Source organism: Schistocerca gregaria, chromosome 9, assembly GCF_023897955.1.
Source record: "Schistocerca gregaria isolate iqSchGreg1 chromosome 9, iqSchGreg1.2, whole genome shotgun sequence".
In the NCBI taxonomy this organism is placed as follows: domain Eukaryota; kingdom Metazoa; phylum Arthropoda; class Insecta; order Orthoptera; family Acrididae; genus Schistocerca; species Schistocerca gregaria.
Genome location: NC_064928.1, coordinates 32,234,086 through 32,249,822, shown reverse-complemented (window position 1 = coordinate 32,249,822; position 15,737 = coordinate 32,234,086). Strand labels below are relative to the sequence as shown.

The 15,737-nt window shown below is 46.9% G+C and overlaps 1 protein-coding gene across 1 annotated transcript in view; it reads right to left on the bottom strand.

The window, feature by feature from the left end:
* Positions 1–13,627, bottom strand: part of LOC126291591 (UTP--glucose-1-phosphate uridylyltransferase-like) — an 84,404-nt gene extending 70,777 nt beyond the window's left edge. Inside the window, exon 1 of the mRNA XM_049985128.1 lies at positions 13,468–13,627. Within this exon, the coding sequence (XP_049841085.1) occupies positions 13,468–13,488 (21 nt within the window). The 5' untranslated portion in view covers positions 13,489–13,627. The remainder of the gene's footprint in view (positions 1–13,467) is intronic.
* Positions 13,628–15,737: the final 2,110 nt, after the last annotated feature.

Genomic DNA, 15,737 nt, shown 5'->3' with positions numbered 1-15,737 from the left:
ATATTGGACTATTTGAATGGAGAAATGATGGATGTGAAAACGTGGCTTCAGTCATACGTGAGCACTATGGGACTTAACATCTGAGGTCATCAGTCACTTAGAACTACTTAAACCTAACTAACCTAAGGACGTCACACACATCCATGCCCGAGGCAGAATTCGAACCTGCGACCGTATCTGTCGCGCGGTTCCAGTCTGAAGCGCCTAGAACCGCTCGGCCACTACGGCCGGCGCATATGTGCAAATCACTCTGTTCTGCTCTGTTTTAACCGCTGCATTGAAATCCCAGACCTGCACTTTAAAGGCAGAATACCTGCGGAGAAGCTTGATTGTTTTAAGCAGAAGGAAGTACAGCAATAAAACATGACAATAAAATATGCGTGAATTTGGGTGTTCTCTTAGACCTGAAACAGGTGACCATTGAAACGGCTTTTACGGTAGGACGGTCACTTTTGCACGCAATTGGCTCATACCACAATTCTTGTGACGAGCGATGTATATTCTGATAACATTTTCGTGCGATTCTTAGAGTTCATTGACACCCAGTTCCCATGTAGGTGAACGGTAGCTGTTCAGAGTCTCACCTTCTATCTTATGGCGATGATATGTCAGCTGAAAAACGCCCCCAAAAGCGTACGGGCTTATTACACCTGCCAACAAATCTACCTTCTACTCGCCTTTCCTAATGCTCGCTTATCGCTTCTCACTATTACACCTACGGACTCATGATGTGTAATGTAAGTGGAAGTTGGGCGACTTTCGATCTCGAGTAAAGATGATGGCAGCTAAAGACGTAAATTTCGTCTGCTTTACTGGAATGTTTCTCTCTCTCCCAGCGGACACCTGCTCGTGCGGAAAGCGCTCGCCTTTTGCTCTAACGCCACGTCGCTCACAAATTTGAGATTAACCGTTGCTGTTTCTCATTTCCTCCATTGGGGGTCGCGACTAATCCACGTTTGTAAGGAGGGAGTCCCACACAGATAAAAAGTTGACAGTTTGTAATGACAGTATTACTTGTCATAATAGTTCAAAAGAAAGAACGAAGGAGGATTACTTTTTGATATCCCGTCGACAGCGAAGTCATTAGAGGCTGAGCGAAAACTCGGGAGGAAATCGTCCGTGTTCTTACAAGGGAACCATTCCGGCATTTTCCTGGAGCGATTTTGGTGGTGGTGGTAAATTCCTATGGAATCGGGTTCCTAGGGTTACACACTACTTAATCTAACTTAACGTAACTTACGCCAAGGACAAGACACTCATCCATGCCCGAGGGAGGACTCGAACCTTCGACGGCGAGCCGTGCGAACCGTGTCAAGGCGCACTAAACCACGCAGCGGAACGATTTTGGAAAATGACGGAAAGCATAATTCTGAATGGGCTACTGGGCTCAAGTGGCTGTACTTTTAACATAAATACGAGAAACGAAACGCAAGACTTACACATTCCTTGCCACTAAACATCACCTGACGTAACTTTCCCTTGCTGCCCCTCTGTCCGGATACTTTCCGCTTCCTCTCGCACTCACTTCACAGATATGCACGTGGGCTCTGGTTGGGACACCCAGAGTGCCGCGGTCGCTCCTCCATCGTGTCGGACTCCATTTTGCTCGACGTGGCGCAGTGACTCCACATGGCGTGGAGTCAACAAGTCGCTGGGAGTCTCCTGCAGAGATATTGAGCCGCGCTGCCCCGACAGCCGTCCGTAATTGCGGGGGTGTTGCCGGTGCAGGATTTTGTCCACCAACTGACCTCTCGATTATGTTCCATAAATGTTCGATGGGATTCACGTTGGTCGATCTGGCTGGTCAAACCATTCGGTCGAATTGTCCAGATTGTTCTTCAAACCAATCGCGAACAATTGTAGAAATGACATGGTGCATTGTCATCCATAAAAAATCCATCGTTGTTTGTGAACGTGAATGGCTGTTAGGTTAGGTTAGTGTTGTTTAACGTCCCATCGACAACGAGGCCATTACAGAGGGAGCGCAAGCTCGGGTGAGGGAAGGATGGGGAAGGAAATCGGCCGTGCCCTCTCGTTGGGAATGCGTTCGAAAACAATGAAAGTCGGACACCCTGGTACAGGCCGGTCAGCTAACGTGGAGCGGCACATGTGGAATAACTAAAGCCTAAAATCGTAAGTAGAACCAAACAGTAATTTAATCTTATAAAAGCAGCGCTGCAAAAATTTGTTTCTCACCTAACAAGAGAATAACAGAAAACTGTAATACAGCAGCTTATCTGGAACCATTATATAATGTAACTCTTATACACATGCGAAATGCTTATGGCAGAGAAAAAACAGCCTTTCATTTAGTTGCATTAACGGTGCACATCTCCAAGAAAAACATTTTTGTTGTTTGTTGATGATTCACTGATATTCTCATTTTCAAAACAAGAAAACATTCAAAGACACGGTAAGGAACAACCACAAATACGAGTATAAATACAGTTCACAGGTGTTACACGACATTGGGCAGGAGGTATGAAGGATGCTTAAAGTGTTGTTCCTTACTAACTTTGTACTCTCATAGGAAAAAATTGCTCTGAGCACTATGGGATTTAACATCTGTGGTCATCAGTCGCCTAGAACTTAGAACTACTTAAACGTAACTAACCTAAGGACATCACACACATCCATGCCCGAGGCAGGATTCGAACCTGCGACCGTAGCAGTCCCGCGGTTCCGGACTGAGCGCCTAGAACCGCGAGACCACCGCGGCCGGCTCTCATAGTTAGAATACTACCTCCTTCTAATTGCGCCCTATTGCGCAGTCTGTCCAGACGTAAAGTACGGTGCGACGCAGGCTTATAAAGAACACCTACACCTGTTTGTTTTTGTTGGCAGAGGACGGATAATCAGATTATAGCTTGCAAAAAGCGTGAATGGGTTAGGTAATGTTTGGAAGTCGGAGCTGCGCCACCTACATAAGTTTTAAATGTTGGCACAGAACGTCGTTCAGATTCTTGAGTCCGCCTCTTACAGCCGGACAAACGGGAGGCTACTTTACGTAATCTGCACTCGTTCGTGTCGAGGCCGCTCGATAGCGGACACAACATCGCAACATGGCCTCCTTACGTCACTCTGCTATCTGCCTATTCGCGCTGTACAAGTTACGCCGTCACGTAGCGAGCGACCCGGCGACGGTTAACCGTGCGCGTTTGCTCCAGACCGTACGTAACACCACACATGTGCTGTGTGAGCTGGCGTGTCTTCAAAACAAGGTCGGGGCTCTGTACTTCTGCATGCAATATTAGAATGCGTTTTGTTTCTTTCATTTATTGTAATTTCATTCCCTCTGTGACAGGGGTAAAAAAAAAGCCGGAAAAATTTAGGGAAAGGTTATTTATACCAAAACAAGAAAAAATATCTGTTACACAAGGGCTCTAAACTACATACCGCAAGAGATACGAAAACTTGTTCATCTTCGATACTATAAAACACATCGCTTCTATTGTAAGCTGTTTGCTTTTAGTATTTCGGGAGGAGGTAGTGCTGTGTTTCGTGTATGTTGTGTGTCGTGGCTTGACCTAATCATAGAAGACTGCGTGGGTGGTGGTTCTATCAGTTTGATGCGGCTTAGGTTACCTTTCTCTGCTCTCCTTTTTGTTTGGTCTCGCGGTCTGGGTACTCCGTGAGCGAACTGATTCTCCTAGACTCCCTCCCAAGGCAGGGTGCTGCTGTAAGAGAGTCTCTATTACCAGCTATTAAATGATGAACACATCCTCAACGATAATCTTCTGTGTTGTTTTAGCTATGTAAGTTAACTGTGAAGACAGATCCAATTACCAATAATGCATAACTTCAGATACATCATTCAGTACGTCTGACCACACGTAATGATGTACAGTCTTCATTTGTCTCGAGCGTCTGCATTGTAATATGTTTTCTCTGAGGTGTTCGTGGCGCCCTCAAGGGCCGTCAGCGAGGCAAAAACGTCCGCTTGTGGCAAGTGCTGCCGCGGTCTGCCTCTGCAGTGTTACGCCACTGCAAATAAAAATGTTCAAATGTGTGTGAAATCTTATGGGACTTAACTGCTGAGGTCATCAGTCGTTAAGCTTACACACTACTTAACCTAAGTTGTCCTAAGGACAAACACACACATGCATGCCCGAGGCAGGACTCGAACCTCCGCACAGTCCGTACGCCACTGCACTCATCAGTGACCGGGGCGCGCACACTACATTTTTCACACGACGAACAATGTTTGTAAGAGACACATCTTTCGCCAGAATGAGCGTCTCCAGTGGAACATAGATCATATTCACCACAGTAGCATGAATCAAAACAAGGAAAAAACGTCTAGTGCACACGGGCTCTAAACCGCGTACTTTAGGAGCTATGAACAGTTCTTCGGTAGAAGAGATGAGTTTCTCAATGGGGAAGGTGAAAAAGTGCTCAAAGCTCTTAAAGTATGAATTTGGACCCTATGTTTACTAGACATTTTGCAAATACCTCGCAGTAGAAGATATCTGTTTCATAATATCGAAGTCCATATTTACTACACATTTTTTTAAACTTATTTCTGTGTAAGGAACTTGTCCCTAAAATTTGGTGACATTTTCTTGGCATATCAAGTACACACGGTGGCCTATTTACCTCGAGCACCCCAAACAAATTTTTGTCCAGGAGCAAAATAAGAAAATCTGTGAAGCAAATGCTGTTTAGGAGGCCATTATGAGCATAGCTGCCTCTTTTGCGACTTTGTTCGTTATGAAGATGTGATTTAAAAAAAAATGTACCGTATATTTTTTTATTCGGTAATCCACTTCTTCTCCTCAAAACCTGTTCTAACATGTATCATAGTGAACCATTTACTTAAACATGGCGCTGTTAAACACCTAACAGGGAACTGACTTTAACTTTCCTGTTCTAATACGAGGTGTAGGTATCCACAGAAACGTAAGTCGTCGACTTGCTGGAGCTGGCAGTAAAAAAAAAAAAAAAAAAAAAAAAAAATAGAAACGCAAGGAAAATGAAAACTTACATTCTTCATATACGAGTAGAATTTGTACTTTCTCTTTGTCGGGGTACTTGATACTCACACAGATCTTCAAACGAAAACAGTTGACTGAATGATCGGTGTGGATTTTCCTTGTGTTTCACTTTCTTTGCTCAGCAAGCTGACGAGTTATATTATCTCGGCTATTTGCGTTGTGCACCAGTGCGGGAAAGTCAAACTCTCTTACGTGTTGAAACTTCCTGGGAGATTAAAACTGTGTGCCGGACCGAGACTCGACGTCGGGACGTTTGCAAGTACTCTACCGTCTGAGAGAGCACTTGCCCGCGAAAGGCAAAGGTGCGGAGTTCGAGTCTCGGTCTGGCACACTGTTTTAATCTGCTCGGTATTGGCTGTGGCAGCAGACGACCGACGCGAGTGCCTTTGCTAGCAGCACATCACCTGCAGCGCCTCTTCTGGGCTCGTGACCGGATCGGTTGGGCCCTAGGCGAATGGAAAACCGTGGCCTGGTCAGAGGAGACCCGATTTCAGTCGGTAAGACCTGATTGCAGCGTTCGAATGTGGCGCAGAGCATGCGAAGCCATGGACCTAGGTTGTCAACTGTGCAAGCTGGTGGTGGCTCTACGGTGGTGTGGGCTGTGCTTACGTGGACCGAAGTGAAAAAGGTTCAAATGGCTCTGAGCACTATGGGACTCAACTGCTGTGGTCATCAGTCCCCTAGAACTTAGAACTACTTAAACCTAACTAACCTAAGGACATCACACACAGCCATGCCCGAGGCAGGATTCGAACCTGCGACCGTAGCAGTCTCACGGTTCCGGACTGCGCGCCTAGAACCGCGAGACCACCGCGGCCGGCGGACCGAAGTGAAGCGATCATTGACTGGGAATTGTTATGTTCGGTTACTTGGAGGCCACTTGCAGCCATTCACGGACTTTACGTTCCCATGTCACACAACCACAATTCTTTGCGATTTGTTTGAACAACATTCCGAACAATTCGAGTGACTGATTCGGCCACCCAAATCGCCCGACATGAATCCCATCGAACATTTACGGGACGTAATCGAGAGTTCAGTTGGAGCACAAAATCCTGCACCGGCAACGCTTTGGCTCTTATGGACGGCAGTAGAGGTAGTATTTGTGCAGGACAGGACACTCCCAGCGGCTCGTCGAGTTGCTGCACTGCGCCGGGAACAGGAGCTCCGGCACGGTATGAGGGGCGTCCCGGGACTCTCGTTTCCTCAGTTCCTCAGTGTACACACATCAAGGCAGGACTTACTGTGGAAGAAATTTCAAACGCTATACGGAAGAGATCTGAGATGGGCTATGCCTCTCCAGCAAAATACTGACGTCACTAACTTCAGCAGCAGTCCCTCCCTGCAGATAGTCTTATAAGTCATAGTTGGATCAACAAGTACCACGGATGTTTTCAAGCCTTCTTGCAAGCTTGCTTCAGTGAAAGTTCTGAAATAAAGTCTTGAGTCATAGAACTGTGTCTGTCTCCGAACGGCCGGCCGGTGTGTCGGAGCGGTTCTAGGCGCTTCAGTCTAGAACAGCGCGACCGCTACGGTCGCAGGTTCGAATGCTGCCTAGGGCATGGATGTGTGGGATGTCCTTAGGTTAGTTAGGTTTAAGTAGTTCTAAGTTATAGGGGACTGATAACTTCAGATGTTAAGTCCCATAGTGCTCAGTTATTTTTTTGTCTCCAGACGGTATCGTAAGGTACAGTTGAATAGAGAAATACTACGGATATTTTCGAATATTTTTGAAAGTTTTCTCCAAAAAAAGCTTGCTCTCATAACTCTGTCTCTTCTCTGCAAACGGTGTCGCGACCTGTAACCGGACAGAGCAACACTACAGATTTTTCCAGATGTTTTTGAACGCCGGGACTGACGACTGGCCTCACCATTCTCACTGAAGCGGACTTTCAAGAAGATCTGAAAACATTTGTAGTATTTCTTGATTCAGCTGCTGCTTACGACTGCGCTTGACGACAAGAACTGTTCCTAAAGTTACTCATACCCCCTAGAAATATATGTCAGCTCCTGAACAACATCTTCATTGTTCGATATTTCCAAGTTATCGTTCCTAAGGAAATCAACAACCAAGGAACTTCAACGAATCCACTCCCAGAACTCTGCACTAACGTCCATTATTTTAAACCAATATATTGCTTTCATTCTTCACGGTCACGTATGAAATTCGCTCACACAGATGACCTACTCACTAGTAACCAAGACACGAAAATGAAAGGACATTGACACATGGCGTTTCATTGTTGCGGTAGCACTATCGTACTAGCAAACACGGGCAAAGAACAGAATGTTCGAGCATGCGTATCAATAGCAGACAGGCTTACTGCCAACAGCAGGTCTATATTTGATTGAAGTCTTATGGAACACATAATCCATACAAACCCTAATCCATTGTGTTTGGGTGTCACATTTGACAAACTCTTTACCTATCGGGCTCAATCGATAAATGCTACACCGAAAGTTCGCACCAGGAATAATGTCCCCCAAAAGGTCTGTGTTATCATAAGAGCGTCAGCAGCTGCTCTACATTGGGGCTAGCGTGTAATTCAACAGTGCATTGTGCTCCTGTATAGCTAAACAGATACCACGCCAACAAGCTATAGACAGAGGATCTTAACTTTATTGCATATTTAGGGATTGTGAGAAGTGATTTGACAACCTTCTAGAAACCGTATCTAATAAAATTGTGGTTCTATGAAGTATCACCACAGCTGCGCAACTGGGTTCGTGATTTGTCAGAGTTCATGGTACCTGATGGGTAGCCCTCTGCTGCAACCGAAGTTTTAGTTGGGATCCCCAATGAAACGTTAAGGGTCCATTGTTCTCTGTAATATATATAAACCATTTAGGAGAATGAGCAGCCACGTTAGTTTGTTTCCAGATTATTGTACCATTGACCGTCCTTTCATCAGAAGATTGAAACGAATTACAAAATGACTTAGACAAGATATCATTACAGTGTGAAAAGTGGCAGCTGATCCTAAACAATAAAAAATGTGTGGTCAGCTAAACGACAAATGATACAAAGTGAAAGGCTGTCGATTCAGATAAATACCTAGTTATTACAATTATGAATAACTTAAACTGAAACCATAATTTGTTATACTTTGTAGAGAATGCGAATTAAAGACTGAGTTAGAGTCAGCCCGGCTAGCTGTGCGGTCTAACGCGCCGCTTCCCGAGCGGGAAGGCGTGCCGGTCCCGGGTACGAATCCGCTCTGTGGATTAGTGTCGAGCTCCTGTGGATGGATTTTGAGGCGGTTTTCCATCTACCTCGACGATGCGGGTTGATTCCCCTTATTCCGTCTCAGTTACACTCTGTCGGCGATTACTGCGCAAACACTGTCTCCACATACGCATACACCATAAGTTACTCTACCACGAAAACATTTGGGATTACACTCGTCTGGTATGAGACGTTCCCAGGGGGATCCACGGGGGGCCGAACCGCACAACAACCCTATGTTCGGTGTGGGGCGGCGGAGGGGTGGGTGGACTGCTGTGGCCTGTTGTGGGGTTGTGAACCACTGAGGGCTGCAGCGGGGACGCAGCTTCTCCGTCGTTTCTAGGTTCAGGATTTATTACAAAATACAATACACACACAAGATTGAGTTTTATTGGCAGAATACTTAGGGGATGCTACATATAAAAGAAACTGCCTTCACCAAGCTTATTAGTCTTCTGGAGTTTTGCTGTGCGGTATGGGATCCGTATCAGATATGACTGACGGAGGACATGGAAAAAGTTCAAAAAAAGGAACGTCATTTCCTATTATCACAAAATAGGTATATGATAAAAAATGTTCAAATGTGTGTGAAATCTTATGGGACTTAACTGCTAAGGTCATCAGTCCCGAAGCTTACACACTACTTAACCCAAATAATCCTAAGGACAAACACAGACACCCATACCCGAGGGAGGACTCGAACCTCCGCCGGGACTGCAGCGCCCAAGACCGCTCGGCTAATCCCGCGCGGCGGTATATGATAAGGCAGTTGGGATGGTACTCAATAAAATAAAGAAGTTATTCGTTGCGAAGAGATCTTTGTTACTGACTGTCAATAACCAAATTTCTCTTCCAATTGCAAAAAAGATTTTGCTGAGCACCACAAGTCTGGGGAGAAATGATCATCTTAATAAAATGTGTGAAATCAGAGCTTGCGGTGGAAGACTTGCGTGCTCCTTTTTCTCCCGCATGCTGCCCGAGAACGGAACGGTTCTACGCACTTTCTGACAAACACCTAAGTGTGAACTGCTGTGGACGCTCGTGTAGACGCTCGACAGCCGACTCGGTGAGCGCCATCAGAGGCCCAGTGCAGACTACGAAACTCTACTGGGGCTCAACTCCATGCCGCGCCTCTCCACCTGGCCCCAGCTTTGTTACACAAGCGTAAGAGAACACCGGACAATCCAGAGTTTCCCATCTGATATATCTGACACGCTGAAATCCAGACAGTCGGCAATAAAAACTGCTGACTTTTTGATGAACGATTTAATATACTTTAAGTAGGTGCCATCCCCACAGTTCGTAAATATTTCAAGAACGTCATAACTTTCCGCCAAGAGTTGCTGGTAAAATTTCTTTATTGAACAACTAATTTCGATGTACAGAGCATCAGTTTCCTATGTACCAACATCTAGTGAAGTCGGCGTGAATCCCGTGCTTCTCGGAGCCTCGGTGCCTGTTATGAGTTCTGTATATTGAGCAACAGGTAGCGTGAAGGCCGCGTTTGTTGTTATAAGATTTCATTTATGGATCAACAGACATGGAATAACGTTGATTTACAGTCATGAATCTGTAGTTGTGATTTCTTTGCAGGGAACTAACAAAGAGAAAATGGCGATGTTGTCTATGATGTACTGCTGTAACTTTCCGATATTGTACCGGTTTAATTTGAGAAACTTGCTTGTATAGTGAGCTTTAAAAATGCGTTTAGCATTATTAGTCCGAGATAATGTTAAAGAAAGATGTGGTGAAATTTTTTAATGCGTTAGTTATCATGAGTTATACGAGGTGCAGTCAGGTTCTAAGGCCTCCGATTTCTTTCTCCGGACTGGAAAGAGATAGAAACATGCGCATTGTTTTAAAATGAGGCCGCGTTCATTGTCAATACGTCCCAGAGATGGCAGCACCGTACGGCAGATGGAATTTTACTGCCAGCGGCGAGAATGAGAACTGTTTTAAATACTTAAAATGGCGACGTTTTCCTTACTTGAACAGCGTGCAATCATTCGTTTTCTGAATTTGCGTGGTGTGAAACCAATTGAAATTCATGGACAGTTGAAGGAGACATGTGGTGATGAAGTTATGGATGTGTCGAAAGTGCGTTCGTGGGTGCGACAGTTTAATGAAGGCAGAACATCCTGTGACAACAAACCGAAACAACCTTAGGCTCGCACAAGCCGGTCTGACGACATGATCAAGAAACTGGAGAGAATTGTTTTGGGGAATCGCCGAATGACTGTTGAACAGATCGCCTCCAGAGTTGGCATTTCTGTGGGTTCTGTGAACACAGTCCTGCATGACTACCTGAAAATGCGAAAAGTGTCATCCAGGTGGGTGCCACGAATGCTGACGGACGACCGCATGGCTGCCCGTGTGGCATGTTGCCAAGCAATGTTGACCCACAACGACAGCATGAATGAGACTTTCTTTTCGTCGGTTGTGACAATGGATGTGACGTGGATGCCATTTTTCAATCCAGAAACAAAGCGCCAGTCAGCTCAATGAAAGCACACAGATTCACCGCCACCAAAAAAACTTCGGGTAACCGCCAGTGCTGAAAAAATGATGGTGTCCGTGTTCTGGGACAGCGAGGGCGTGATCCTCACCCATTGCGTTCCAAAGGGCACTACGGCAGCAGGTGCATCCTACGAAAATGTTTTGAAGAACAAATTCCTTCCTACACTGCAACAAAAACGTCCGGGAAGGGCTGCGCGTGTTCTGTTTCACCAAGACAACGCACCCGCACATCGAGCTAACGTTACGCCAACAGTTTCTTCCTGATAACAACTTTGAAGTGGTTCCTCATGCTCCCTACTCACCTGACCTGGCTCCTAGTGACTTTTAGCTTTTTCCAACAATGAAAGACACTCTCCGTGGCCGCACATTCACCAGCCGTGCTGCTATTGCCTCAGCGATTTTCCAGTGGTCAAAACCGGCTCCTAAAGAAGCCTTCGCCGCTGCCGTGGAATCATGGCGTCAGCGTTGTGAAAAATGTGTACTTCTGCAGGGCGAATACGTCGAGAAGTAACGCCAGTTTCATCGATTTCGGGTGAGTAGTTAATTAGAAAAAAATCGGAGGCCTTAGAATTTGAATGCACCTCGTACATTAAACAGTTTTTTTCACGGTATGGCAACAGAGAAGTGTTAATGAAAGTGGAGCATTTACCTATAACAGTATATCTCAATGGGGGATCACGGATTAAATGAATGTGCACGCATATGAAATGTACCTAAGTCAACAGTTCAGGGGCATGCTGAAAAGAAAAATGCAAATGGGCATTTAAAATTTTTGGGCGCTGTAAAGTGTTCTTCCTGCCGCCCGGAGTCGCCGCGCGGTTGGAGGCGCCATGTCAGTGATTGCGCGGCCCTCCCGCCGGAGGTTCGAGTCCTCCCAAGGGCATGTGTGTGTGTGTGTGTGTGTGTGTGTGTGTGTGTGTGTGTGTGTGTGTGTGTGTGTATGTGTGTGTGTGTCTGTGTCTGTATGTGTAGTTCTTGGCATAAGTTAGTATAAGTAGTGTGTAGGTCTAGGTACCGATTACCTCAGCAGTTTGGTCCCTTAGGAATTCACGCACATTTGAACAAAGTGTTGCTGAACGAAGCTGAAACGACTCGGAAGGTCATATTTATACATGTGAAGAGATGATGTTCGGTGACAAGTAGCTTATACAAAGCCATTCTTTGTATCAGATACCAAAAACAACCCTGCAGTTGAGGATGGACTTGCTTAAATGATTTTGTGTCTGTAAATAAAAACGTAAATGTTCGTTTGTTCAAAATCTTAAGTTTCAAGAAGATCTTTATTTATTGCTTTGAAACATTGACACAACGTTGCATTCAAATACGGGGGTACACGTGCTGGTTTTTTTTTTTAATATCTTCTGGAGCGCCATCACGAAAAATCTCGAAATGTTCTTGACAGATGTACTTAACAATAGACTACTTGTACAGACTCTTAATTTATAAAATACCAGGAGTCCAGGACTGAAAGGAGGGGGGGGGGGGGCAGGAGAAGATGGAGAGAGAGAGGGGGAAGGGGGTATGGACGAAGGTGGAGGGAGATGTACGTACAGAGGAGAGAAGGAGATCGCAGCGTGTGTCCTGTTTCCACACACATTAGATACTCGAGCTCTCCGTTTTCTCTCTTTTCAGTTTAACCAGACGTGGCCAGGTAGAGCTAGTGACAGAACTTTACTTATTTCATCGTAAGGGTAGGGCGCCCCGTCTGGCAGGTCGTTCGCCGGGTGCCGGTCTTTTAATTTGACGTCATTTCGGCGACCTGCAGTCGATGAGGATGATATGATGATGAGGGCAGCACAACGCCCAGTCCCAGAGCGGAGAAAATTACCCGACCCAGGCGGGAATCGAACCCGGGCCCAGAGGATTGACAATCCGTCACGCTGACCATTTTCAAATTCTCAATTTATTCGCTTTTGTTCGTTGCATCTGCTCGAGGTGGACGTCGTAAGACACCCGTTCAAGTTCGTCGTTGATCGATTAACTCTTCAGCTACCGGGGGCGTACGAGTGACAAAATAAAATCTAGGTAGTGTGTTCAAGTGGATCAAGAGCCTTCGTTGGACGTCGAGGCCTGTGAGAATTAATAATAAAGCAGTGAAAGGGACTGTACAAGCCCCTGTCTTTTCCAGTCCTTGTGTATTAGCATGTTGTAAGTCGTCTGTTAGTGTGTTTCATACACGTGCTGATGGACTCGGTAATGGGTGGAATAATGTCGCTGAGACACGATGTATATTCTCCCTAACAGAAGTGGAGTAGAAGGTGGGCAGGAACACGGGAGAGAAGGAAATTAGGACGTATATGCAGTTCCTATACATATTAGAAACGTGTGCTATCTCTTTTCTTCCTTTTCCGTGTAACCAGAGTGAGTCACAGCAAGACGTGGCCGAATAGAGACAGTCACAAATAAAATCTGAAAAGTGGTACAGATTAGGCAACTGTCCTCCAGGTGAGGGGCAGTGTTAACTGGCGTAAGCGTGGTTGCTGTTCGTCCGGTACTTTTGTTTAGGGGAAACACACACACACACACACACACACACGGAGTAATGGCGCATTCCAAAGCGACGCGTACGAGCGGACCTGGACGCCAACCTGCGACCTCCAAAGTACGACGCAGAGACGTTGTTCCGAGAGCGCGGTAACCAGCGGGCATTCTCCGCCTCCCTTGCAGACGGCGCACCCCGGCGGTGCCTCGGTTCGCAGTGCGCGCTGCCGCTGCGGCCCCGCGACTCACCCTGTTGAGCAAGTAGTCCATGGCTGCAGCGGCTCCTCGGCTGACGACTGTCGGCTCGCCCGCGGCGGCCGCTTATATGTCTGGCCGGCCTCACGGCGCGCGCTAATGCTGCGCCATCTGCCGGCAGATCCCGCGCTGCCCTCCGCTATCAGCGGGGCCGAAGGTCTGCCCCGGCCGCGGCGGGTCCCGCGTCACGCAGTCACCACTCGTCGGCTGGACCGCGGTCCGCCGGGGCTCCACGCGACGCCGCCGTCTGGGCTCACGTCTCGAGGCTTCAAATAAGGCCTTCTGTACGGCTCCGTCACTAGATCCCCAGAACTGCCTGTCTGTCCGACTGTTCACAACCCTTCCTCTTACGAACGGATAGACATAATGTGTTGATATCTACGTCACATGTTAACGTCTGCGGTCTCTCGGTGATGTAAAAAAGTGAAGCAAAGTCAGTGAAATGAAAAGATATGGACGTTTACAGTGAGGTGACGAAAGTCCTAAGACAGCTCCTAATATCTTGTCGGACCGCCTTCTGCCCGGCGTACAACTCCAACTCGATGTAGCACGGACTCGGCAAGTTCTTGGAAGTGCGCTGCACAAACACTGAGCCCTGCTGCCTCTGTAGTCGCCCGTAACTGCCAAAGTGGTGCCGGTGCAGGGTCTCGTGTACCTGCTGACCTCTCCATCATGTCCCCTGAATGATCGATGAGATTCACGCCCGGCTATCTGGGTAGTCAAATCATTCGCTCGATTTGTCCGGAATGTTCTCGAAACCATCAGCGAACGATTGTGGCCCAGTGACGTGGCACTTTGCCATAAAATTCCCATAGTTATTTGCGAACACGAAGTCAACGAATGAATGCAAATGATCTCGAAGTAGCCGAACATAACCATTTCCAGTCAATGATCCGTTTAGTTGAACGGATGACCCAATCCATTTCGTGTAAACACAGCGCACACCATTACGAAGCCACAGTCCACAGTCCATTAGCACCACGGCTTTGTCGGTCTGCGCCGCACTCGAACCCTGTCATCAGCTGTCATCAGCTGTCATCAGCTGAAACCGGGACACCTGACCGGGTAACGTCCAGAGTGCAAACGATGTGGTCTCCAGCCCAGGGGATGTCGTGCTGTCAGCAAAGGCACACGAGTCGGCCGTCTCCTGCCATAGCCTATTAACAACACTTTCGCCGCACTGTTCTGGCGGATGCGTCAGTCGTAGGTTTCGCAGCAGTTTCTGCGGTTAATGCACGCAGTGTTGCTCGTCTGTCAGCAGACACCGCTGCTCCCGGCGGCTCCTTGACGGCTGTCGGGCGCTGCTTTGTCAGTGGTGGGAGCAGGGCCCGAAATGTGGCCTTCTCAGCACACTGTTCACACTCTCCACACCGGGATACTGAACTCCGTAACTATTTCCAAAGTGGAGTGTCCCATGCGTCCATTTACCATTCCGCGTTCGGCGTCCGTTAATCCCCGTCATGCAGTGTCAAAACCTTCTCCCATGAATGACCTGACGACAAATGATTGCTTCGCCACTGCATTGCCATTTCGTAGCTTGTGTGCATGGTACTACCAGAATTAGTGTATGTGCATACGCCTATCCCACGGCTTTTGTACGTCACGTACTTTGCTCTCGTGAACTCTCACCACAACCTACAGGATATTTCCCGTTTACTTAGAACCGTGAAATTTGGCAAGAATCTACCTATCGCATTATAATGAAAGAATAAAATCTGAAAATTGTCAATCATTTATTATATCACACGAAATAAAATCTTCCCTGCCATTTCTATCTGTCTGTCTGTCCGTCCCTCAGTTAAGCCCACCTTTCTCGGGAACAGGTAGACGTGTCGCGTTGAAATCTACGTCACATACCGAGGTCTACAGTCACCTGGCGGTGACTTCTAACACAGTATAACCGAAAGATACGGCCATTTAAGTTACATATTTCGATACTAAAAAAACTCTCCATTTATGTGTCCATAGTGTCTGTAGTTGCTTTGTAATTCTCGAGGCCATTTTTGGCCTATCGTCGAAACTACAAAAATTCGTGAATTTCTTTTTTCTTCATCAGACGCGTTTCTCAAACCACACTTTTGTACACACCACTCCATCTCTGCCCCCCCATGAACCATGGACCTTGCCGTTGGTGGGGAGCCTTGCGTGCCTCAGCGATACGAATGGCCATAACGTAGGTGCAACCACAACGGAGGGGTATCTGTTGAGAGGCCAGACAAACATGTGGTTCCTGAAGAGGGGCAGCAGCCTTTTCAGTAGTTGCA